This window comes from Nicotiana attenuata, unplaced genomic scaffold (genome assembly GCF_001879085.1).
Source record: "Nicotiana attenuata strain UT unplaced genomic scaffold, NIATTr2, whole genome shotgun sequence".
Lineage (NCBI taxonomy): Eukaryota > Viridiplantae > Streptophyta > Magnoliopsida > Solanales > Solanaceae > Nicotiana > Nicotiana attenuata.
In genome coordinates this window covers 4,949-28,480 of record NW_017672364.1, presented here as the reverse complement: position 1 = coordinate 28,480, position 23,532 = coordinate 4,949, and the positions used below count along the sequence as shown (strand labels likewise).

The 23,532-nt window shown below is 39.0% G+C and overlaps 2 protein-coding genes across 4 annotated transcripts; both read left to right on the top strand.

Moving 5' to 3' along the window:
• Window positions 1-295: 295 nt before the first annotated feature.
• On the top strand, window positions 296-7,132 carry LOC109212926 (putative pentatricopeptide repeat-containing protein At3g16890, mitochondrial). 2 transcript variants are annotated; one of them, XM_019376658.1, is made up of 3 exons: window positions 296-2,594; window positions 6,117-6,369; window positions 6,485-7,132. In XM_019376658.1, the coding sequence occupies exon 1, from the start codon at window positions 354-356 to the stop codon at window positions 2,475-2,477; it is 2,124 nt and encodes a 707-aa protein (XP_019232203.1). In that variant the 5' UTR covers window positions 296-353; the 3' UTR covers window positions 2,478-2,594; window positions 6,117-6,369; window positions 6,485-7,132. The 2 variants fall into 2 exon arrangements, with proteins under 2 accessions (XP_019232203.1, XP_019232202.1); XM_019376657.1 differs by having other exon boundaries at window positions 6,117-7,132.
• An 838-nt stretch (window positions 7,133-7,970) lies between these two features.
• On the top strand, window positions 7,971-9,927 carry LOC109212925. 2 transcript variants are annotated; one of them, XM_019376656.1, is made up of 4 exons: window positions 7,971-8,403; window positions 8,486-8,682; window positions 9,061-9,286; window positions 9,565-9,927. In XM_019376656.1, the coding sequence occupies exons 1-4, from the start codon at window positions 8,343-8,345 to the stop codon at window positions 9,678-9,680; spliced, it is 600 nt and encodes a 199-aa protein (XP_019232201.1). In that variant the 5' UTR covers window positions 7,971-8,342; the 3' UTR covers window positions 9,681-9,927. The 2 variants fall into 2 exon arrangements, with proteins under 2 accessions (XP_019232201.1, XP_019232200.1); XM_019376655.1 differs by having other exon boundaries at window positions 9,055-9,286.
• Window positions 9,928-23,532: the final 13,605 nt, after the last annotated feature.

The following is a 23,532-nucleotide window of genomic DNA, read 5'->3' as shown; positions in this document are numbered from 1 at the left end:
CACTTTTGAGAAAAATACACTTAGAAGCAGTTTTTTAAAGCTTGGCCAAATACTAATTGCTGCTCAGAAGTGCTTTTCAAACTAATTAGCCAAACACAAACGGCTTCTCACCAAAAGTACTTTTGAGAAAATCACTTTTGAAAAAAAGTACTTTTGAAATTTTTTACAGCTTGGCCAAACGGGTTGTTAATCAGTTTTACTTTTTAGTTCTTGACACACACAAGCTTTATTGTGTAAAAAAAGAAGGAAAAAACAAAGTCTACTAAAAGAAGTTGCTCTTTTTTTAATTCAAGTCGGAGGGTTCTCTCTACATAGTCGCATACAGAACTGAACTCTGTGATTTCCAAAGGGGAATGAAAGGGTTCTCCTCTCTAGCTTCAAGGGCTTCTTCACCTGCTTTCACAAATCTCTCTAAACAAAACCACAATTCCCTCAGACCCATTACTCCAAAACCCTCAAATCTTGACTCTGTTGCGACCACTAGCAGCACCACCACTCAACAAACTTCACCCGGTAAGTCTTCATTGAACTGGCGTTCCAACACTTCAATTGCAGCTAAAAAACGAAACTTTCAAGGAAGTGGTATTGATTACGGGTATTTTACTCAGATTCTTGCAAGAAATGACTGGTATTTATTGCTAAACCATGAGTATAAAGCCAAGAGGGTTACTCTTAATCAGCAAGCAGTTGTTAGTATTCTGCATAATCAAGAAAATCCATTACACCCTTTTAGATTTTACATCTGGATTACGAATATTTGTCCCTCTTTTGCCAAGAATCAATCAGTTAAGGGGGTCTTAGGTAATGTACTGTATAGAAAAGGTCCCCTTTTGTTGTCAGCTGAGCTAGTTCAGGATATCAGAAACTCTGGAAATTTAATTACTGTGGATTTGCTTTGTGTTCTGATTGGTAGTTGGGGGAGATTAGGCTTGGGAAAGTACTGTGCTGACATTTTGGAGCAGGCTTCTTATTTGGGAGTCGCTCCTAGTACTAGGTTGTATAATGCAGTGATCGATGCGTTGGTCAAGTCCAATTCACTTGACTTAGCTTATCTAAAGTTTCAGCAAATGCAGGTGGATAATTGTAATCCGGATAGGTTTACGTATAATATTCTCATTCATGGAGTTTGTAAGGTTGGGGTTGTGGAGGAAGCGATTCGGTTGGTTAAACAGATGGAAGGAGCGGGATACTCTCCCAATGTGTTTACTTACACCATTTTGGTTGATGGGTTTTGTAATGCTAGAAGGGTGGACGAGGCTTTTGAGCTCTTCCGGAGAATGAAGGATAGGAATATTGTTCCAACTGAAGCTACTGTAAGATCATTGGTTAATGGGGTATTTCGTTGTATGCCACCAGATAAGAGTTTTGAATTATTATCTAGATGGTTAGAGAAGGAACCTGCCTTGCCTAATATAGCTTTTGCTTCCGTGCTACATTGCCTTAGTACTAATTTTTTGCCAACAGAAGCAGCCCAACTTTTAAGAATATCAATTGATAGAGGTTACGTCCTGGATAACGCTACTATTAACATTGTACTGACTTGTTTAGTCAAAGGATTAGAGCTTGATGATACTTGTCAGATGTTAGACTTTATCACTCTTCGAGGTATGAAGGTTAGTATTGATATATATCTTGCACTTGTTGATGCTCTTTACAAAGCAGGGAAAGTAGAAAAGGGGAATGAATATTTGTTCCAGATGTTTAAGGATGGTCTTGTATCTAACACATTCTTCTATAACCGGGTCATTGATTGCTTCTGCAAAATCAAAATGATGGAGAAAGCATCAGAGGCTTTTAAAGACATGCTTCAGAGAGGTCTCGCTCCCAATCTTGTGACTTTCAACACTCTTATTAGTGGACATTCTAAGGTAGGGAAGGTTGACAAGGTACGTGAGCTACTGGTCATGCTATTGGAACATGGTTTTCGACCAGACATTTTCACGTTTAGTTCACTGATTGATAGCCTTTGTAGAGTAAATCGGATTGACGATGCTTTAGACTGTTTCACAGAGATGGTAGAATGGGGAGTTGCTCCAAACGCTGTTACATACAATATCTTAATTCGTGCACTCTGTGTCCTCGGAGATGTTGGTGGATCAATGAAATTATTAAGAAAAATGCAAGATGATGGAATAAAAGCAGATGTTTTCTCCTTCAATGCCTTAATTCAAAGTTTTTGTAGGATGAATAAGATTGATGAGGCACAAAGGCTTCTTGTAAGCATGTTGACACTGGATTTGACCCCTAATAATCATACTTATGGTGCATTTATTAGGGCCTTATTTAACTCGGGGAGATTTGATGAAGCTAAGAACTTGTTTTTGTCAATGGAAGCAAATGGATGCATCCCTGACGCTTCCACATGTAAATTATATTTTGATTCAATTGTCCAATCAAGCTGTAGTGAAGAAGCTCGGGATGTTTTAAGGGAGTGCAGGAAAAAGGGGATGCTAGTGGAACCCGTTACTACTTCATAGTATCTTTTTTTAGGAGTGATTATCATCACTTAAAGCCGACAACCTACACTGCTCGTTAGCCCACCGTGAACATAACATTGCTATTGACTCAACAGGCTGGAGCCAGATGTAATATAGGTATGACTGATTTCCTGATAAGTTACTATAGGTTTGGTGTTATAATCTCCTCTATGTCTCTTAGCCTTTCCTCGTTTTCTTCTACTTCTTTTGTTGCCCTATACACTTTTATTTTTGATAAACATGTCTGTTTGATTTTTAAGTTGTTAATTATTTTGATGTTTTTCTAAATAAAAATATACCTTCTTCCAATCTTTGCTCCTTTGGTCACTGTATTTGCAATTATAAAATCCTAATGGTAAAAGATGCGAAAGAGGCAAGAAGGACAAAAAGAATTACTAGACGGGCAGGAGTTTAAATTTGATTCCTTTCCGGAAAACGATTTTCAAATGTCTTGAGAGGGAAAAGTGGGATTTAGTTATAATATAGTGCCAGTCTAATGGACTAGGAATGGACAAGTGTATAAAGTAAAGGCGCTACTCTATGACTCCTGATGATCAGATGTTGACTTTCGTGGTCATATGTTTTCCTATTTAATTGACAGAATAAAAATAGAAAGATGTCACAAGACTTTCTCAATAGACAAATATCTGTGTATTCCGTAGAGAGATATTTTCTCTTGTTTTAAATGTTTCTATTGTATGCAATTAGGTCTGACCTATTACTACTAAGCAGCAGTTCTTAATTTATAGTGTTAGTTGAAGCATCTAATATAACTTGTCAACTGGGAAAATTGTAAGTTGGGCTTAATTTGTAACAGAACTGCTTTATTCTTCTTTGTTTCGGTGAAATATGAACAGCATTATTCTTCAGATTTCCGAGGACATGACACTTGATAGGAAGTTGTGGAGGTCGAGTATTACGGTTGTAGGCTAGGAGGTAGTTGAGTCTCGCGTTACTTTGTACCGTTGTGTGGTAAGGTTTTAGTCTAAATAACTAGGGGTATTGCCATGTCTTAATACTTTCTCTTTTCAATGCAAGATCTATTTACTAGCCATCATTTCTGCCTTGTATTTTTCTTCTGCAATTTATGATCTCTATGGTGAAACTAATATTCTCTCCTTTTGTTTTTCTTATTATCTTGAGCCGAGGGTCTTTCGGAAACAACCTCTCTACGCCTTCGGGTTAGGGGTAAGGTCTGCGTACATACTACCTCCCCATACCCCACTTGTGGCATTTTACTAGGTTGTTGTTGTTGTTGTTTGTTGTTGTATTAGTCAGAGATGGCATATGCAATCATCTTAGTGGAGTCATCAGGTGTTTTGAAATATAGCAGTCATGTTTTGCTGTCAGAGCTAAATTTCAGGACTGCTCAGGATGTGTTGGCATGGAAAATTAATTCTAGACTTCTTAAGACTATATTCGTGAGGAATAGACTTTCTTAAGGTTGATTTTATTTTGGTTAGGAATGTCAGTGAGATAGGATTGGGCTTGCTGTGAGGTGTAGAAATCATCTGAAAGTTATCTAATGTGTTCTCCATCATGACAGCTTAAAGGACTACAATTGCTGAATTACTTAAAAGTGCAGTGGTCAGTAATCATTTGACTTATCTTTTAGTAAACCCCAATTAGGATTATAGAACGAATGATGTAGAAGAGTTCTTACAGAACACTAATTGGCGAGTATGATAAGTTAATTTGGAATATCCGGTAAAAGAGATTCTGATAAGTTAATATGGAATGGTATATCCACAAGATGCTTTTCAGTGAAGTCATACTATAACATTTTACATAATGGGGATGGGTCAAACCCGATATAGTTGTCATTATGGAAGTCCAAGGTACCTAACAATGTTGCTTCTTTGCATAGAGTGCAGCATCAGGTTCCATTTTGGCAGCCTACAATTTAAGGAGGCCAAGAGTTACAGTGAGCTGGTGCTGTATATATAACAATCATGGAGAGGATGCTGATCACCTCATTCAGCATTGTATTTTTCTTTTCATCCGATATATCAAAGAATTTCATCAGTTGAATACGCCAATTTTTTTGGAAGAAATTGCAAAATGAATGGGTGACTCAACCACCGTTAGCAAACAAGCCGCCTCAATCATTCTGTGCTACAGTAATTTTTCTTTACACACCAAATAGAAATACGCGAAACAAATGATTTTTATACTAATATTTATTACAATATCATGGAGAGTCTTCTTACAATGATGTTTTCTTTTCCTTTTCGAAATACGAAGACATGACTGTGGAACTGCTGTCAGTAGTTCACTCAATTACTTCTTGTGAATGTCTAAACAAATGAAAAAAGATTACTCCGTGATTTTTTGAATATTCCTATATCCTACTAGTAAGAAGCTGTTGAGAGCTAGGTTTCCTGACTATAAGTCTTCTTAGCCGGTCCTAAATTGATGAACGAAGAAGCATCCAGTGTACGTCAACGCTCTAGATTTTGTATCGAAGGGGTGGCGTGGAGGACCCTTCACATATTTTTTGAACCTTTGTTCAAACAACCAATGCTTTGATCATTTAATTAATTTTTTGCCCCCTGTCCGCGTTTAATATCGTGCTGGCAGAAGCAGGCATTTTAGTCGGTTTTACCTACTATTGCTAATCCTTCAATATTGTAGCTTTGAATTGGATTTTCTGTTTGTAATATACATGTTTAATATTTCATGGGTTAAAACCAATAACTGTAGCAGAGGCAATGGTTTATTGGAGGAGAAGATGGACACGACGAAGAAAGACAGCCTATGCAATTTCCTTACAATTTGGGAAAAAATGGTTTAGTAGAATGTTTGAAGGATTAAAACTCCATAGTTTAAGGTTATGTTCCTTTTGTATCTAATCTCTATTTTAGGTGTAACCTAAGTTGCTCCGACATGGCAGTTTAGGTGCCGTAGCCGTGTCGACACGACACTAGTATGAGTGTGGGTATGGGATCCGTACCGGATCTGGTCAAACGATTTTGGATACTTTGACCACGACGGACGAAAAAATTTGAGACAATATATAATTTAGTTCCAGAAATCAAAACCAAAATTAGGATAAATTTGAATAAAATAGCATACCTTATCTAAGAAATCAATCCTTTTCTTATCTACAACTTGAGAATAAAAAAGAAATCCACACTTTACAAGCTATACATAAATATTCCACAAAATTTCTCATAATTTAGAGATATTTTTATATTTTTAATTATTTTTAGCCGGATCCCCCCACATATATCCTTACTAGGATCCGTATCCCCGAATCGTAGAATTTGCATCTTGAAGGATCCGATCTCTAGATCCGCACCCGTGTCGAACACCCGCACCGTGTCCGAGCAACTTAATCTCTCTATAGAAATCTTGATGTTTATATCTGGTTGGATTGCTGTTTAAGCTGGTTTGTATTATAATTTGCTTGTCCTGGATTGCGAAAGTTTCACTTTGTATATCTCCTTTATAATTTGCTTGTCTTGGATTGCGAAAGTTTCACTTTGTATATCTCCTCTGTGACATCTTGTTGTTTTATATCTACTGGGGTCGAAATTCTGGTAATTTTTGATATTTCAGCTAACTTTTTCTTCAAAATGAGGATGAAGAAAAATTTTATACTTAACTTTTTGTTCATTTTCACCCTTTTATGCGCAGGAAGTGAATGAGCTGTTAAAAGAAAAGTAACATGCACTCGTTTTTCTGTGAGATTTGGAATAATAATGAGGTGCTTAATTGATCTGAAGAAATCTGATTTTCAGATCAAGGACCTGAGTGAAGGAAAAAGGAGTTACTGGCTCGTTCTTATCAATACCAAACCAATACTTACTATGGATGCTTCACTGTGAATGCGAAGATGGAGCCCTTGTTTATATCTTATACATGAAACCTAGGTGTTAATTTATAAAAGGTTTTTGTTCTGCCTCCATACATGATGATGAATCTTTTCTTCCTTTTCATCTCTGTTCTCGTCTAGATGGAGTGAACTGTACTCATGACTGGTTTAAGTCTTTGTGCTCATGCAGCTTCTATGAAAGAAGTTTTTCTTGACTACTTCAACCATGTAAAGAGGGCGAAACATAAGCTGGCTAGCAATATAGGCTCCTGACATGTGGTTTAAGCCCCTTCTCGTAAAGGAAATGGAGATATTTGATCATTGAAAGCTGTGTTAGCTGAAAAGGTTTTAATTTCAGCATCTGTGGTCATAAAGCATCAATATTGTGTTCTAAGTTGGCCTTTCGAGGCTAGGATGGTTTCCTGCCAGTTGAAGATTCTTCTTGTGGTTTAAAGGAGCGTACAATGGCAGAAGTTCAACTGCGTCTTGGTCCTTAACCGAGAAGACTCGTAAGAGGAACAATCACGAAGAAGTGACACGGCCCCATCTTTAATATTTCCAAAATGGAAGCTGGGTTTGGTCTTTCACCTTATTTCACTATTTCTGTGGGTTCCTGTCTTTCCGAGAAGTACTAGTGGCTAAGGAATCATCAAGAGTTCACTATACATCTCCCTGTATCAATGTTTTCTATTACTTAGTGCTTGAATGAGGAACCATAGCAGGTTTCCTCTTGGAAATTTGTATAGACTGAATTGACAAGGACTAACGATTTATTAGTTTGTTATCTGTCACATGTAACATTTTGCTAATGTGAACACTTAAAAGTGAATTCTTGATATTCTGATCTAAAGAATGAATGAAGGTCTTCATACTGTCCCTTATTCCTACCCACCAAAGCTACACTAGCTTGCTTCTGGAGGTTGGGTGTTGCTTTCTGACCTAGGACTAAGATTTTAAGTTATCATATTCTCCATGTTAGGGATGGCAAGTGCGGGTTGAAATATTTTTCATAAAAACTGATGCGGGGCGGGCTGCGGGTCTATGCGGGTTTACGCGGGTATAAGGATTTTTTTCTTATTTTGAGTTTCCTGTGATCACCATATGACCCATAAAACTTGCTTCTCAACAAATTGCTAATCCACTTTGTAAAAAAAAAATACAAACAATTTGTTTATTATATTAATAATAATTTTATGATATAGTTCGTCAATGCTAACACGTTAATACTACTTAGAGATCTGAAAATAATATTTTTTCAAAAACTAAGAAAGAGTATCACAGTAACAATATTTTACAATGATCACACGTTATGTCATCATAAAGTGCTTCGTTTGGATTCTTTTCATTCCAAATCACAATGGTAGAATTAATACTGTTTTTCTTTTTTAATTGAGATTCAACACCTAAGAAATAAAAATAATTTTCAGTTTTTTGGTTGATTAAGTTGAAAATTCGACCCAAAATTAAAAATTTAATAAATAAACCAAATGAAAAAATAATACTGGTGCGGTGCAGTGCGGGGCAGGTGGACGCGGGTCTATGTGGGGTCAGGTAGACGCGGGTAAAAATACTATGCGGGGCGGGGCGAGATCTTTGTGGGTTTTTGCTTTCTTTTTTTTTTTTTAAATTTTAAAAATGCCTTCATGGCGTGAGTTGGTCAACGAACGGCACTACCATCCAATATAACTCTAGAAAATTGGAGACGGTAATTTCCAGCACAAGAATGGATCTTTTAGGTTTGATTTCTAATGCAAAAGACCTCAAGCAAGTAATGGCCGTTGCAGTTCAGCTGCATTCTGCTTTTTAGACCATCCAATATTTTAAGTTTCCATCGAGCAGATCACCCATTTCTTTTACTTTTCCCCATGAAATTTCTCTTGTTTTACTTGACTATTGTAGATTCTTCTGTTACAAGCTTCCTTATAATTCCATACCATAATTGAATTTTTCAAATATAAAATCTACAACCATCCTCAATGTAGAACATTCCCCAAAATTTTGTTGTTTTAAATCTTGAAGAAATTATTCACTTTCCGGAATCTATTAACATGAAGTATTCTCTTCAAGCTTTAGCCGTGACTTGCATCTTGTTTTTCTCGTTCACACAAGGTGAAATATGCTTTCTACTTTTCTTCTTGTTCTAATGTTAAATCTTCTGACAGTTTATGTGAATGCAAATTGTTCTTGACAGGGAAAGCAGATGATTATGGGACTCAAACCGCAGCTGCAGGAGTACTTGAAAATGAATATCTGCCAAATTATGGAGGAACAAATGGAGGATATTCATCGCAAAACGGAGATTATCCTCATGAATATGGGGGTGGCACAGCTGATGCTCAACCTGGCTATCTTTTCTCTAAAGCTTTGCGATGTTTCAGCGATAAGCAGGTAAGTAATTCTTAGACATCAATGTTCTCACTTAATCTTTGCCTATGTTGCAATTAAGCAAGAAGGAACCGCTTATATACGTGAATTTATAGTTGGAAACAGTACATATATATATATATATATATATATATATATATATATATATATATATATATATATATATATGGAATACATTTTGAATGATGTATATATTTATCTCTTCTGTTGAGCCGAGGGTCTCCCAGAAACAGCCTCTCTACCCTTCCGGAGGGGTAGGGTCTGCGTACATCCTACCCTCCCCAGACCCCACTAGTAGGATTTTACTGGGTATGTTGTTGACTTGTCGTTGTTGTTGTATTTTGAATGATGGTAACTTACTTCAAATGATGGTAGCTGCAGATATACAGTAGTTGTGAGGAGGCTTATAGACTGACTGAGACAGGGGATCTCAATGTACCACCTGAATATACCGATCAATATTGCAGCGGACCATGCTTGAAGGAGACACACCTTGTGCTAAATTGTCTTGGAAATATACTGTCAAACTTCAGATTCTATAATAAGGCCACCATTAGGGTGGTCGAAGAGACTATCAAGGAAGGATGTAGTTATGGCCCTAGAAGAGGTTAAACTTTCTCCAGTCCGTATACTTTACTATACAAAAATGTCCTGTAGTTTCTCTAGTATCACAAGCAAAATTCTTGAGAAGAATATTAGGCAATACTAAATGATATACTAACCTAATTCTGAAAGGATTTTATCAATATATTTTTAACTTGTTGTAGCAGGTAATTTGTCAGATTACTAATCCCACCTCTTATACCTGAAGTTATCTTCTAGATGACTTGAGTGTAAAAATTGTTTTACTATAGAAGTTGAACTCATTGTACAATGTGGCGACAGGTTTCTTCAATGTTGCTGAGCACATCCTAGCTGATGGTGGCACTGCTCTTCGCGCTTCCAAGTTCATGCTACATGGTGTTGTTCTTATGTCTTTGACACACATTTTCTTCCTTTAAACAAATGTTGAAGTGAGGGTATTGATGGACAAAGTAGCTTATAGATTTGACACACATTCTAGTTTTTGATGTTGTTCAATTTGACAAGTGGTAGTGCTGATAGGTTGTAGTGAACAAAAGCCTATCTGTTCATTGTTAGGTGTTGATCTGGATAAGAATGTTTTAAGCTGTAACATTTATTTCTTGGAAATTCTTGTTCCATTTGGGCCATTATTGTAGATAAGCAGCCTAGAGTGTTTGATAATTATTCATTTCTGAATTATATGACAAAATTAATGTCATTGCTCGTTAATTCATCTGCTCACCATACCAAAAGGCAAAATGCCCCGCACGAAAAATAGCACTGAGTACATTTACAATCAGATCAACTGTGGTCTTTGCAAAAGAAAACCCTGATCGTTATTTTCCGACGAAAAAAAAAAAAATTTGAAATGGGATTGGATAATTGTTTGACCAAAAAGTCTTAAACCAATTAAATAAATGATAATAGGTTAATTTTATTTACATGTAATAAGTTCTAGATCCAAGATTGATTGGTAATAATTGCGTAGAAACCGCATTCAAAGTTATTAAAAGCCCATAGGAAATTTAATGATATTCTTGTGAGTAAATGAGCGATTGAAGACAAACAATAAATATGATGAATGGCAATAGCTGTAAATAAAGAGAATAATTCACCCAAATGTATAACGAGGTGGATGATTCTCCCTCTGACAATGATGTAAGATAACCAAACGTGGGAATATCAAGTACTTTATCGGATCTGACGTGGAAAGCTCGGAAAAACGCAGTAAATCCAATCTTGTATAAAGATAAAGTTTGTAGTTACGTGAGAGTCAACTTTTCTAGAGAGAGCTTATCAAGGTTGAAAAATTAGATCCCCTTCTTTCTCTCTCTATTCCTACTTATACGGGACATTCCCCTTACCTACTGAAAGTACAAAATACAGAGAATATTCCTCTGAATATTCTTTGGAAATATCTTATTGCTAAACTAGCCGTTTTGGCCGATCTGAGTGCTCGACCTCGACATTCGCTGCTCGGCTCGCCAATGTTGCTTCTTAAGCATGACCTCGGCCTAATTTATTCTTGATTTCCCTATTTCAGGTGAGGTCCATTCGATTAGATTAGATTTTGACCCATACAGTTAGTCCCTCCGCCCGTCGGGGTTGTTTTTGGACGAGCTCGGTGGGCGGACTTTGCCAGTTGCAATTTTTGAGAAATCTGAGCATATTGGCCGAGGAGTAACCCTTTATGGCGAGGTGGTGACGTGGCACTCAAGAGCCACACCTGACCGTTACGTCAGTTTGAAATGACATCATTTCATCATGCATCATTATGGCGCATGTTCCCAATACGTTACATCGTTTCCTGCGCCTCTTCCATTTTGAAACTAATGAGGCGGCGTTTGGGCATTCTCGATTGGGGTGCCCACATTCTTATAAATAGGGATAGGCACTCCTCATTTGAATTGTTGCATTTTTAGAACCTTCGAAACCTGAGTTTTTCCTTCTTCAAGTTTCCAGCTTCTGTGTTTTCTCTCTCTCTTCAGTATCTTTTGCTATTGTCATCTCCTTCATCTTTGCATTTCCTTTTCGCATACAATCAGAAAAATGGCTAGTGTTTCCTCTGATCCTGTAACGTTGGCTGTGGACGCACCTCCTCATGAAGAAGGGGCAGCCTTGATAGAAGATGAGAACTTCCCCACCGTGGATGAGATAATTCCACGTTCGGGGAAGGCTAGGTCAGTCTTCAAGAACCCACCTGAGGGTGAACCTGAACCCGTCGTTTCTGCGATGGATGCGGCAGCGATTGCTGCATTTAGGGCTAAGTGGCGAATCCCGGCCCACGTTGAAATCATCCCCGCGGGTAGTGATGTAGTGCAAATACATTGCCCAGGGTATTGCGCATTTTACGCGTACCCGTTCGTTGTTGGCTACACACTTCCTCTCCTTCCTTGGCGGAGGATTTTTGCCGTTTTTACAATGTGTGCCCGGCTCAGCTCTCTACGTACATATACAAGCTTTTCCTTATTGATGTTTTATACTTCAATACCACACAAGAGGGGGGGGGGGGGAGGGTGATTTGTGTGGTGCCCAATTTTCGCTTAACTTGATTATAGAAGGACCTGGTTCTTCTATGTGTTCCAACTACTACTGTTGCGGAATAGTAAGTACAAAAATAAAGAACACAGAGATTTTACGTGGAAAACACCTGGCTCAAAAGGTGAAAAAACCATGACCTACTTTCTCGTAGGATTTTCCCAAACTCTCCACTAAAATCACTGAGCCAAAAACTGCATTTACAAAAACTCTTTTGTAAACCTAGGATTAACTCTAATCCCGTTGTGGCACACAGCCTCAACTGTTGCGACAACTTCAAGTTAACTCTAACTTGAAAACTCTAAGTACCTAATACAATTTCTTCTAAATAAGCTGAAAGGTACAATGTAAAATCACCTACTACAATTGAACTAGAATAAAGATAGACACTTGGAACTGGTTCTTCTATCTGGTTCAAGTAGCTTTAGGATTGCACGCTTGAATCACACATAAATTGCTTGCAAAATTGGCTCGCTATTTTGCTCTCGATTCACGTTTAACTTCTGCTTATGTACATTAACTGCAAAAGAGAACAACGCTAATATTTAAGGAGTTAGCAATTAGAGATTGACTAGGATACAGACGCTACTCTTCCATAGTGGAAGAGTTCTAGTTTATCTCATACTCTAACTCTATCCTTTTCCTAAACCGTGTTCTCTTTGTGTAAGGAGTCTTTCTCCTTATCCAATATGCAACCTTTTCGATCATGATCAGTAGATATTACTTCTGATAAGTTAGGTGTATCTCCTTCACGTGCATCTCACATGTTTGGGTTGATAACAACTGTGCTTCACAAGATGAACCTGGTCCATGTCTGAGTTTCTTTGTCAGTCTTCATTTGTCAGTCTTCAAAACTTCACCTTTACTTGGGCCAACTAATTACCTCTTTTTGATGATGACAAACTCTGTGCTTATCACTCACTTAGGCCCTGTTAGAACTCAGCTTATTCATCAATACAAAGTTTAGAAAAATTCACTTATCATGAAGGACCAGGTTAATTAGGTTATAAACATCACTTATTCAGAATATGTAAAGCACAATATATCTTCCCCCTTTTGGCATCATCAAAAAGTTGCATAAACAAAGTGTGATTTCCAGAATTTAATAAGTACTCATGGCCACCGGGGCAACTTCAAGTGCAATCATGGATCAATCATCAGTAATCAGGCAAACATATTTAAACTATCAATGAAATATTAACAGTCACCAAGAGCAAAACAGTAGATATCATTGATAGAAGATATGTCGCTACCACAATCCACAAACAGAAAACAAAATATTCAAAACATGAGCAAAAAGAAAAAGAAATCTCTAATCTGGGTCACTGGTGGTACTAGACAGGTTCAGGAGATAAAGGCTAGAATTCCTAAGGCTTGGGGGAGCTAGAGGGTTGGTTTTGGGCTTGTAGAAGATTCAGCATATTGTGAATAATCCCATCATTCTTCTCCTTTTCCTTGGTAAGCTCAGTTCTGAGAGCATCCCTCTCAGATTCAACCTCTGCGAGCCTTCAGCCTAGCTATCTCAGCATCCTTGGCCTCACTTTCCTGAACTAGAGCCCTGACTTTACTGTTGATAGGTACCTTCTTGGATGAACCAGGTTCATTTGGAATGGCATTGACTAGATAGTCACAAGCAAGCAGGGTATTAATGCCAAAATAGTCCTTGCTTGTGGCCATTTCCCACTTCTTCAGAGGCACCTTGCACCGATCCAGAACAGTAGTCAAAATAAATCCATAGGGGGTGGCATAGGCCTTGGAGCCATTGATGATCCTGTCCAGTAGCTTGATGATGAATGCAGGCCAGTTGATTTGCCTTCCACTTTCAAGGCACTCCATCAGAACTAAGTCCATATAGTTAGCACTATGCCTTCTTTCTTGCCTGGGCAGTAGGCACTTGTTGACAAACTCAAAGATGACTTTGTGTTGTGGCTTCATTTCACTTTTGTGCACAAACTTGGCCTCATTCACTTCTTCAACATCATAGAATCTCCTAGTGATTTCAAGGGCAGGAGGAAAGGAATCCAGACTTGGCCATCTTTGCCAAGTGTAGTCATCATATCCCTCAGCAGGGATGTCAAGAATCTCTCCCAGCTTCTCTGCATCAAAGGTCACTTGAACTCCTTTTACTTGGCTGGTAACTTTGCCATCTTTGACCTCTGCAAGCCATGAATTCAATGATTTCATTCCTAGCTAGCCTTCCATCCATCTGAAGGACCATGTCCTTCCAGCCCTGAACAGCTAGGGTATCACCAAATGAATCATTCCTGGTTCTACCAAGTCTTTCAGCAATCTTCCCTTCAAAATTTTTCTTTTGCCAAACTTGGACAGCTTGTCTTGTTCACCATCAGACTCACTCTCTTCTTCACCACTCCATTCCTCATCTTCAGAAATTCTAACTTGTTTGTTTTTCACTGCAGACCTTGTCCTCTTGGCCAATGAAGGTTCAGCAGCCTTAGACACAGATGAAGACTTCTTGGAAGAAGTCTTGGTCTGGGTTTGGGGGTCTGAACCTCCATCGTTGCATGTTCCTCCTGATGGACCTGTTCCACCTCCTCAACATCAACAACTTCAGAGGGCTCTGCAACCTTACTTTTTCCTTTATCCATCCTCTTTTTCTTGCTTTCCGCCAAAGCCTTTTGTAATTCACTCTCACTCCGTTTCACCCTACTTCTTGTAGCTCTTCCCTTTGGAAAGGGAATTTCAGTTGTTGTTGGGGAGGAAGCCTTTCTTTTCTTGGAAGGTTTTGCAGTGCTGGGGGCTTTTGGTATTGGAAGTCTCCTTTTCTTTGGATCATAACTGGCACCTACTTTCTTTAGAAGGTCTGCTAGGGTTTCCTCAATAGATGAACCGGGTTCATCTGCCTGTGAACTTAAATTAACCAACCCTTCAGCAGCCCCCCCTGAACCACTTCCCCCTGACTTCTTGCCACTTTCTTCAACAGTTGCTTGTTCAACCCCGCAGATAGCTGGTACCATCAATTCAGAAGTGGGTGAAGAACCAACCACTTCCTTCCCTTTTCCCCTCGCATTACTACGCACACCCTCACTCTCCTTTTCTTTTTCATCTTTATTTTTACCACCTCTCCTTCTTGACTCAAGAAATTCCACATTCCTAACAGACCCAACCAAAACAAACCTATTGTCTACATTCTCAACCAAAATAGAACGTACCTCAGAAGGGGAGTTTTGAGCCTTCTCAGAGTTAGACGACCCAGTTCCTCCCCCTCACTTGCAGATTTGAACGAATCTTCTAAGTTCTCAGAATCTTGGGCTTGACTTGCCTTTAATTTCTCGTTCAATTTCTTTGAAAGAGCACCAGATGCCACCATTTTGTGGGCAAGCATTTTTACTCGCCTTCTCCTAGGTTGAGGAGTTGTGCTGGGTGGAGGAGGGGTGGATGAATCAGAGGGAGTAGGTTGTGGAGGAGTTCCGGGGTTATCTTGAGGGTTCGACATTGTAACTGATTTCTTGAGAGAGTTTGTGAGTTAGGCTTTTGGAAGAGAGAAAAACTGAGAGTGAAATGGATTTTTGACGGTTTGAGTAGGAGGTTGGTAGAGGGTAATGATGAGAATTTAAAGAAAGAGACCTATTTAATGACTAACGGTAGCTTTTAGCAGTCAATTAGAGGTCTAATCAACCTGAAATTTCAGGTGGAATGAATGGTTAAGCTTCCCTAGATTTTAGGCATTTCATGTGGTGAGAACTCTAGTAGAGACGGAACTAGTTCAAAAAATAAACGGATAGGATTTTCTGATATTTTTGAACATTGGTAGGACTCTGCTCATGATTTAAATATTTATATTTCTAATTGTGCAGAGTATAGGAAACATACCTTGTTTTTCAGATGACCAATACTGATGAACCAGGTTCTTCATTTTAGAATTCTCTTGATCATGCCTCAATTTACCATAATAGAGAAAATTTTGTTAGAGATCAGTGAGTCATATCAACACATGTCACAGGAGTATACTATTTATAGTATGAAACTGAGTAAAAATTAATCTAGATATTTACACAAGTTCCAGATTTCCTAGCCAATTTTTTTTCATTGTGCATTCTGAGCTGGTTCCATTTCGTGATCTTAATCATCCCTAATTCTAACCTGTTCCTTTCAAAGCTTTCTCTACTCAGTGCTTTAGTAAAGATGTCAGCAATTTGTTTATCAGTAGCACAAAATTCTATGGTAATCAATCCTTTCTCATAGTTGTCCCTTAAGAAGTGATGCCTAACATCTATGTGCTTAGTCCTCTTATGATGAACTGGGTTCTTGGTCATACTAATAGCACTAGTGTTATCACAAAAGATAGGGATGCAACTAATTTCAATGCCAAAATCCATCAGTTGCTGCTTGATACACAGCAGTTGAGCACAACAAGAGGCAGCAGGAACATACTCAGCCTCAGCAGTGGATAAGGCCACTGAATTCTGCTTTTTAGTGGCCCATGATACCAGACATGAACCAAGAAATTGAGCCATACCTGAGATGCTTTTCCTATCCACAAGGAAACCTGTATAGTCAGCATCAGCATACCCTACTAGATTAAAAGTATTACCTTTAGGGTACCAAAGACAAAGATCAGTAGTGCCTTTCGAATATCTCAGTATCCTCTTGACAGCAGTCAAGTGGGATTCCTTAGGGTTTGCCTGAAAACGATCACAAAGCTCTACATTGAAAACTATATCAGGTCTGCTAGCAGTAAGATACAAAAGTGAGCCAATCATAGCCCTATACAACTTCTAATCAACTGATGAACCAGGTTCATCTATGTCTAATTTAGTTGCTGTTGCAATGGGTGTGTCTATTTCTTTTGATTCATCCATTTTAAACTTCTTAATCAACTCTTTTGCATATTTCTGCTGATGGATCATGGTTCTATTTGGGTTTTGTTTGATCTGTGAGCCTAAGAAAAAGTTAAGCTCACCCATCATACTCATTTCAAATTCACTCCCCATTAATTTTGCAAATTCCTTACTCAGTTTTTTAGTGGTTGCCCCAAAAATTATGTCACCAACATATATTTGTACTACTAGAAGATCCTTACCTTTTTCCCTCAAGAATAAAGTGTTGTCAATCTTACCTCTTTTGTATCCATGTTCAAGCAGGAATTTGGATAGACGTTCATACCATGCTCTAGGAGCCTGCTTGAGTCCATATAGGGCCTTGTCCAATTTGTATACATGATCTGGACACTCCTTACTTTCAAACCCTAGAGGTTGTTTGACAAAGACTTCTTCCTTTAAGTAGCCATTTAGGAAGGCACTCTTCACGTCCATTTGGTGAAGGGTAAATTCCATGTGTGCTGCAAAGGCTATGAGGAGTCTTATTGCCTCCAGTCTTGCAACTGGAGCAAAGGTCTCATCATAATTTATGCCCTCCTCTTGGCTATAACCTTGGACCACCAGTCCTGCTTTATTCCTTGTAACTGTTCCATCTTCATCAAGTTTGTTTCTGAAGACCCATTTAGTGCTAATCACTGACCTGTCCTTGGGTCTTGTGACCAGATGCCACACTTGGCTTCTTTCAAACTGATTGAGTTCATCTTGCATTGCATTCACCCAATCTGCATCCTGCAAAGCTTCAACAACATTTTTAGGTTCAATAAGAGATAAGAATGCATCAAAAGCACACAGATTCTTTAATTGAAATTTGGTTTTAACTCCAGAAGTTGGATCAGTAAGGATGTTCTTAATGGGATGAGAACTTTGATACTTGTAAGGTTTCACAACCAATTGATTTCTGTTTGGAGTTTCTCCCATGTTTTGTTGCTGAGGAACAGGCTCATGGACAGGTTCCATTTGGGAGTTAGATTCATTTCTTCTTTGTTCAGTTCCCCCTGTCAGGTTGCCCCGGATAGAAGAACCTGTTCCATCACCTGTTCTTTCTTTTGGTGCATCTTCATATTGAGCTGTGACTTCACTCAATTCTCTTACCAGCCCAATGGCTTCATCTTCATGTTCCTGTCTCTCAGAAAGAATGTTAGTTTCATCAAAGACTACATGTACACTTTCTTCTACACACAAAGTTCTTTTGTTGTACACTTTATAAGCTTTGATATGTGAAGAATATCCCAAGAATACTCCCTCATCACTTCTGGGATCAAACTTACCTAGGGAGTCCTTTCCATTATTGTGCACAAAGCACTTGCATCCAAATGCCCTAAGATGGGATATATTTGGTTTTCTCCCTTTAAGTAACTCATAGGGAGTCTTCTCTACAAGAGGTCTAGTCATGCACCAATTAATGATGTAACATGCAATATTTACAGCGTTTGCCCAGAAGCTATGGGGCAGTTTACTAGAAAGAAGCATAGTCCTAGCCATATCTTCAAGAGTCCTATTCTTTCTTTCAACTACTCCATTTTGTTGAGGGGTCCTAGGTGCACAGAAATTATGATCTACACCATGCTCATCACAAAATTCAGCAAACTTAGCATTTTCAAATTCAGTTCCATGATCAGACCTAATTGATGAAAGTTGATTACCTAGTTGTTTCTGAGTTTTTCTAACAAAGGTAGTAAACATGTCAAATGCTTCATCCTTAGATGTTAAAACCAATACCCAAGTAAACTTAGAGTAATCATCAACAAGTACCATGACATATTTCTTACCACCTCTGCTCAATGTTCTCATTGGACCATAGAGATCCATATGAACCAGTTCCATTGTGCTGGTTGTGCTTACCATTTTCTTGCTTTTAAAAGAGGATCTTACCTGCTTCCCCCTTGCACAAGCCTCACAAACTTTGTCTTCCTTGAACTTGATGTTAAGTTACCCTATCACCAGGTCCTTGGAGACTAATTTGTTGAGTTGATTTAACTTGCATGACCAAGTCTTTTGTGCCACAGGAGGGGACATTGTCCAACACACTTAAGCAAGTGAGTTCATTTTCTGAAAGAGTAGACAAATCTACAACGTAAATATTGTTAACTCTTTTTCCCTGCAAAACAATCTTGTCAGTGGTAAGATTGATCACAAAACATTTAGTAGAGGTGAATGCTACCAAGTTACCTCTGTCACACAGTTGTGATACACTGATTAGGCTATATTTCAAGCCATCTATCAAGTAGACATTATCAATAGAATGTGAGTCTGTCTTACCTACCTTTCCAACCACAATGATTTCACCTTTCTTCCTATTTCCAAAGGAGACATTACCTCCTTTTAGGTCCTCAAGTGAAAGGAACTGGTTCTTACTTCCAGTCATATGCTTTGAGCAGCCACTATCCATGTACCATATTTGGCTACTTCCCTTCACTTGGACCTGTAAAACGAAATCAGGGGTTAGTCTTAGGAACCCAAACTAGTTTGGGCCCCTTTCTATAGGCAAAAGGGTGAATTAAATTCCTTTTGGCCCATCCAAGCAGCCTATTTTTCTCTTGAACAAAGGTTTTGTTCTTTTGACTGGCCTTTTCCTTTGCATTAAATTCACTTTTGTAATGACTAGTCTTGCCACAATGTGTGCAGATTTTGTTTTCAGGAAGTGTGATGTACTTGCTTTTGGGTTCCCACTTAGGTGCTGGGGTCCCATAGCCAAGTCCTCTCTTGTTGCTAATGTGGTGCTCTTGTAGCCAGGATAGTGCATCAGAGGACTTATACCATTTGCAAGTTCTGCCTAGTTCATGCTTCACCTTGCCTAGGTCTTCTTTTAGGACTCTTATCTGTTCATCTTTCTTGTACAACTCATCCTTCATTTTTCCTAGATTTTCTTCTAAGGTGATATGTGTGTGATCATCCTTCTTCTTACCTGTTCCTAATTTCAGTTTTAAATTTTCAGACCTAAGTTCTAGGACACTGGAGTCAAGTTCATGAACCTGGTTCTTCAACTCAGTAATTTTACTATCACTTTCACTGGCCCTAGATTCCAGATTTTTGCACTTGGCTTTTAGGATCACACACTCCCTAGACAGCTTTTCCTCAGCTTTTCCTTCTCATTGTTTATGACCTCAGACTCATCAATGAAGTCTAGCAATAATTCAGATAACCTTTCTTTAGACAAAAGTTTAATCTTGTCTTTGAGATGAATCACACTTACCTCTTGTTCATCGTCTGATTCTCCAATGGCCATAAGTGCTTGTTCATCTCCAGCTTCATCTTCTGAATCCTCATATGAGGTTTCTTCCCAAGCATCAACCATAGCCTTTGTTGATACTTTGTTCCTTTTGGGTTGAACTTGTTCCTTCTTCCTGTTTCTTCGTTCAGCCCTTTCCTTCTTCCATTCGATTTCCCACTGAGGACAACTCTTGATCATGTGGTCAGTCTTACCACATTTGTAGCAGCCCTCGTTGGTCTTTTTTTCAGGAGCCCTTGGTTTGTTGAAGGTTGCACTTCTTGAAGAACCCTTTCCTCTCATTATGTACTTCTTGAAATCCCTTGTAATCACAGCCATTTCATCATCTTCTAAGTCTGCACCTTCAGCTATTCTGAGAGCCAGGCTTCTTTCCTTCTTGGGTGCATCCATCTTCATGGTTTGCCTTCTTAGTTCATAGGTAGTGAGATTTCCAATCAGCTCATCCAACTTGAGAGTAACAATGTTCTTTGATTCCTGAATAGCAGTGATTTTGCTTTCCCAACTGGCAAGACCCTTGTCAAGATTTTCTCAACCTTGTCTTCTTCAAGGATAATTCTTCCAAGAGACTTAAGTTCATTTTTTAGTGTTATGAACCTTGTGTACATTTCTTGGATGGCTTATCCTTCCTTTATGGTGAAGTTCTCATATTGAGAATAAAGCAGTGTTCCTCTTGATCTCTTTACTTGAGGAGTTCCTTCATGGGCCACTTGTAGAGTGTCCCAGATCTCCTTAGCAGTCTTACAACTTTGAATTTTGCTGTACTCGTCTGGACCTAGTCCACACACAAACAATTTCTTGGCCTTGGCATTCTTTTTCCATTTCTTCAAATCTTCAGCAATACAGTCAGCTCTTGTCTTTGGCACGTCCACTCCTTCAGCATTCTTCTTGTAGTAGCCAAGGGACCATCAGTAACTATGTCCCGGAGTTCATAGTCTTCTCCTATGATGTGGTCTCTCATCCTGTTCTTCCACCAGGGATAGTACTGGCCATTAAAGAGTGGAGGCCTAGCAGTGGATTGCCCTTCCTAGTTTCCAGGTGGTGCACTCATCTTGATCTGTTCCTAAGGTGTTAGCCTCTTCAAGGATAACCCGCTCTGATACCAATTGATGTTTTATACTTCACTACCACACAAAAGGGGGGGGGGGGATTTGTGTGGTACCCAATTTTTGCTTAACTTGATTATAGAAGGACCTGCTTCTTCTATGTGTTCCAACTACTACTGTTGCAGAATAATAAGTATAGAAAATACAGAACACAAAGATTTTACGTGGAAAACACCTGGCTCAAAAGGTGAAAAAAACCACGACCTACTTTCGAGTAGGATTTTCCCAAACTCTCCACTAAAATCACTGAGCCAAAAACTGCATTTACAAAAACTCTTTTATAAACCTAGGATTAACTTTAATCCCATTGTGGCACACAGCCTCAACTGTTGCGACAACTTCAAGTTAACTCTAACTTGAAAACTCTAAGTACCTAATACAATTGCTTCTAAATAAGCTGAAAGGTACAATGTAAAATCACCTACTACAATTGAACTAGAATAAAAGATAGACACTTGGAACTGGTTCTTCTATCTGGTTCAAGTAGCTTCAGGATTTCACGCTTGAATCACACATAAATTGCTTGCAAAATTGCCTCGCTATTTTGCTCTCAATTCACGTCTAACTTCTTCTTATGTGCATTAACTACAAAAGAGAACAACACTAATATTTAAGGAGTTAGCAATTAGAGATTGACGAGGATACAGACGCTACTCTTCCATGGTGGAAGAGTTCTAGTTGATCTCATACTCTAACTCTATCCTTTTCCTAAACAGTGTTCTCTCTGTGTAAGGAGTCTTTCTACTTATCCAATATGCAACCTTTCGATCATGATCAGGAGATAATACTTCTGATAAGTTAGGTGTATCTCCTTCACGTGCATCTCACATGTTTGGGTTGATCACAACTCTGCTTCACAAGATGGACCTGGTCCATGTCTGAGTTCCTTTGTTAGTCTTCAAAACTTCACCTTTACTTGGGCCAACACTTATGCTTATCAAGTACGCGGAGCTGTCTAACTGTGGTATTTCTCTTCGCCCCAAGCTTTCATAGGGGCACGATAATTCATATGCCCACCGTAGGACCAAGGGGTTGGTGGTGAAGATGGACGATAAACTAATCGTTGTTTTTGGGAAAATTTCTTCTACGTGAAGACAGAGCACGTGGTGTCAAACCCCAGCGAATTCCCTGAGGAGTGGAACTTTGCTCGTAAGTGTTTTTCTCCCAAATGACTTCGTTGTTTATTTTGGGCAATCTGATCGTTATCCTTCTATTTTTGTAGCCGAGCGGGATCTTCCTTCGCACGTTGACATTCGTGACTACGTGAGTCAGGTTTTGCCTCATACTATGGGGATTCGCGAGTGGTCGCACTTTAATGAGAGGTTTGGGCGTAGACCTTCGGCCGGCGAGTTACCTTTGACTTTGATTATTGACCTTTATACCGTCGTTTCTATCTTCTCTTATTTATCTTTCTTTGTTTATAGGTCGGAGGGCTTCAAGGAGGGCGAGGGCTCCTACGCCTGCTTTTCGCTAGTTGGGTATTTCGGCCGAGCCCATACTCGGTGTGGCTGCAAGTGAGCCTGCTCGGGCCGCTGCCATTTCTCAGACCCCGGCCTCGGATGGTCCTAGTAGCCATATTACTGCCACACTAGTGGAGATTCCGGCTTCTACAGTGTTTCACTTGGTCGATGAGTCAGACCAGGGCGAAGATGGAGAGGCTTCGCTAAAAAGGCGTGGGGTAGAGGCTGATAGGAGAGTTGTCGGAAAGGAGCCGGCGGGGAGTGGACCTGAGTTGACCATGGCCGAGCCGAGGAGCAGTATAACCTTGGATGTAGAGATCGTGCATCCTTCGGACGTGGAGATCACCTTCGTGGAAGAAGGAGGGCGACCAGAAGCGGCTGTAATTACTCCTCGGAGTGGTTCGTCAACATCAGGCTTACTCCCATAATTTCAAACAAAACAATTTCTTTTCATCATTTTCAATTTTTGTGGATTTTCGTGGCATTTTTCTGTTAATTGCTTGCATTTTTTTGTGCATTTTAATTCATAAAAAAATACAAAAATATGTTGCATTTTGCATTTAGGGGTTAGTTTTGCATTTTTTCATAATTGTTTAGTAATTAAGTTGTTTATAAAAATGGAAAAATCACAAAAATATAGTTTAATTTGCTTTAATTTTAGTTTTGATTTTTGAGTAGTTGTTTTTAATTAATTGTGTTAATCGTCATTTTAGGTTTAATTAGTTTTTTTTTAGTTAGTCAAGTTCTAGGAACTAATTTTGATTTTTATCTAATTAGAAAAAAAAAAGAGAAAAAGGAAAGAGGAAAAGGATTGTTGAAGGTCAAATGAATTGAAGATGAAATGAGGAGAAATTGGGCCAATTTAGTTGGCATTTTTCAGGCCCAAAATATTTCCTTTGTCGCAAACACCCGTCTGCCCCATTCCTTCGCCCAGACCCACGCCCAAACCAAACACGACCCGGCCCAGATACCCCCTAAACCGTGACCCAACTCCACAAAATACAGGGACGGATACATACAGACCTAAGACTCAAAATCCCTAAATCCCAAACGCCCAACACTATTCACACGCCCTCTTCACTCAAATCCGTCCCATTTCAGGCAAAATCCATGGCGAGTGA

What these genes read in the sequence shown, in the direction of transcription:
- LOC109212926 (XM_019376658.1), top strand. Translation starts at nt 354, where the DNA reads ATGAAAGGGTTCTCCTCTCTAGCTTCAAGGGCTTCTTCACCTGCTTTC.
- LOC109212925 (XM_019376655.1), top strand. Translation starts at nt 8,343, where the DNA reads ATGAAGTATTCTCTTCAAGCTTTAGCCGTGACTTGCATCTTGTTTTTC. An exon ending in GTTTTTCTCGTTCACACAAG is followed by an intron (nt 8,404 to 8,485) that starts GTGAAATATGCT and finishes TGTTCTTGACAG; the next exon opens with GGAAAGCAGATGATTATGGG. An exon ending in GATGTTTCAGCGATAAGCAG is followed by an intron (nt 8,683 to 9,054) that starts GTAAGTAATTCT and finishes AAATGATGGTAG; the next exon opens with CTGCAGATATACAGTAGTTG.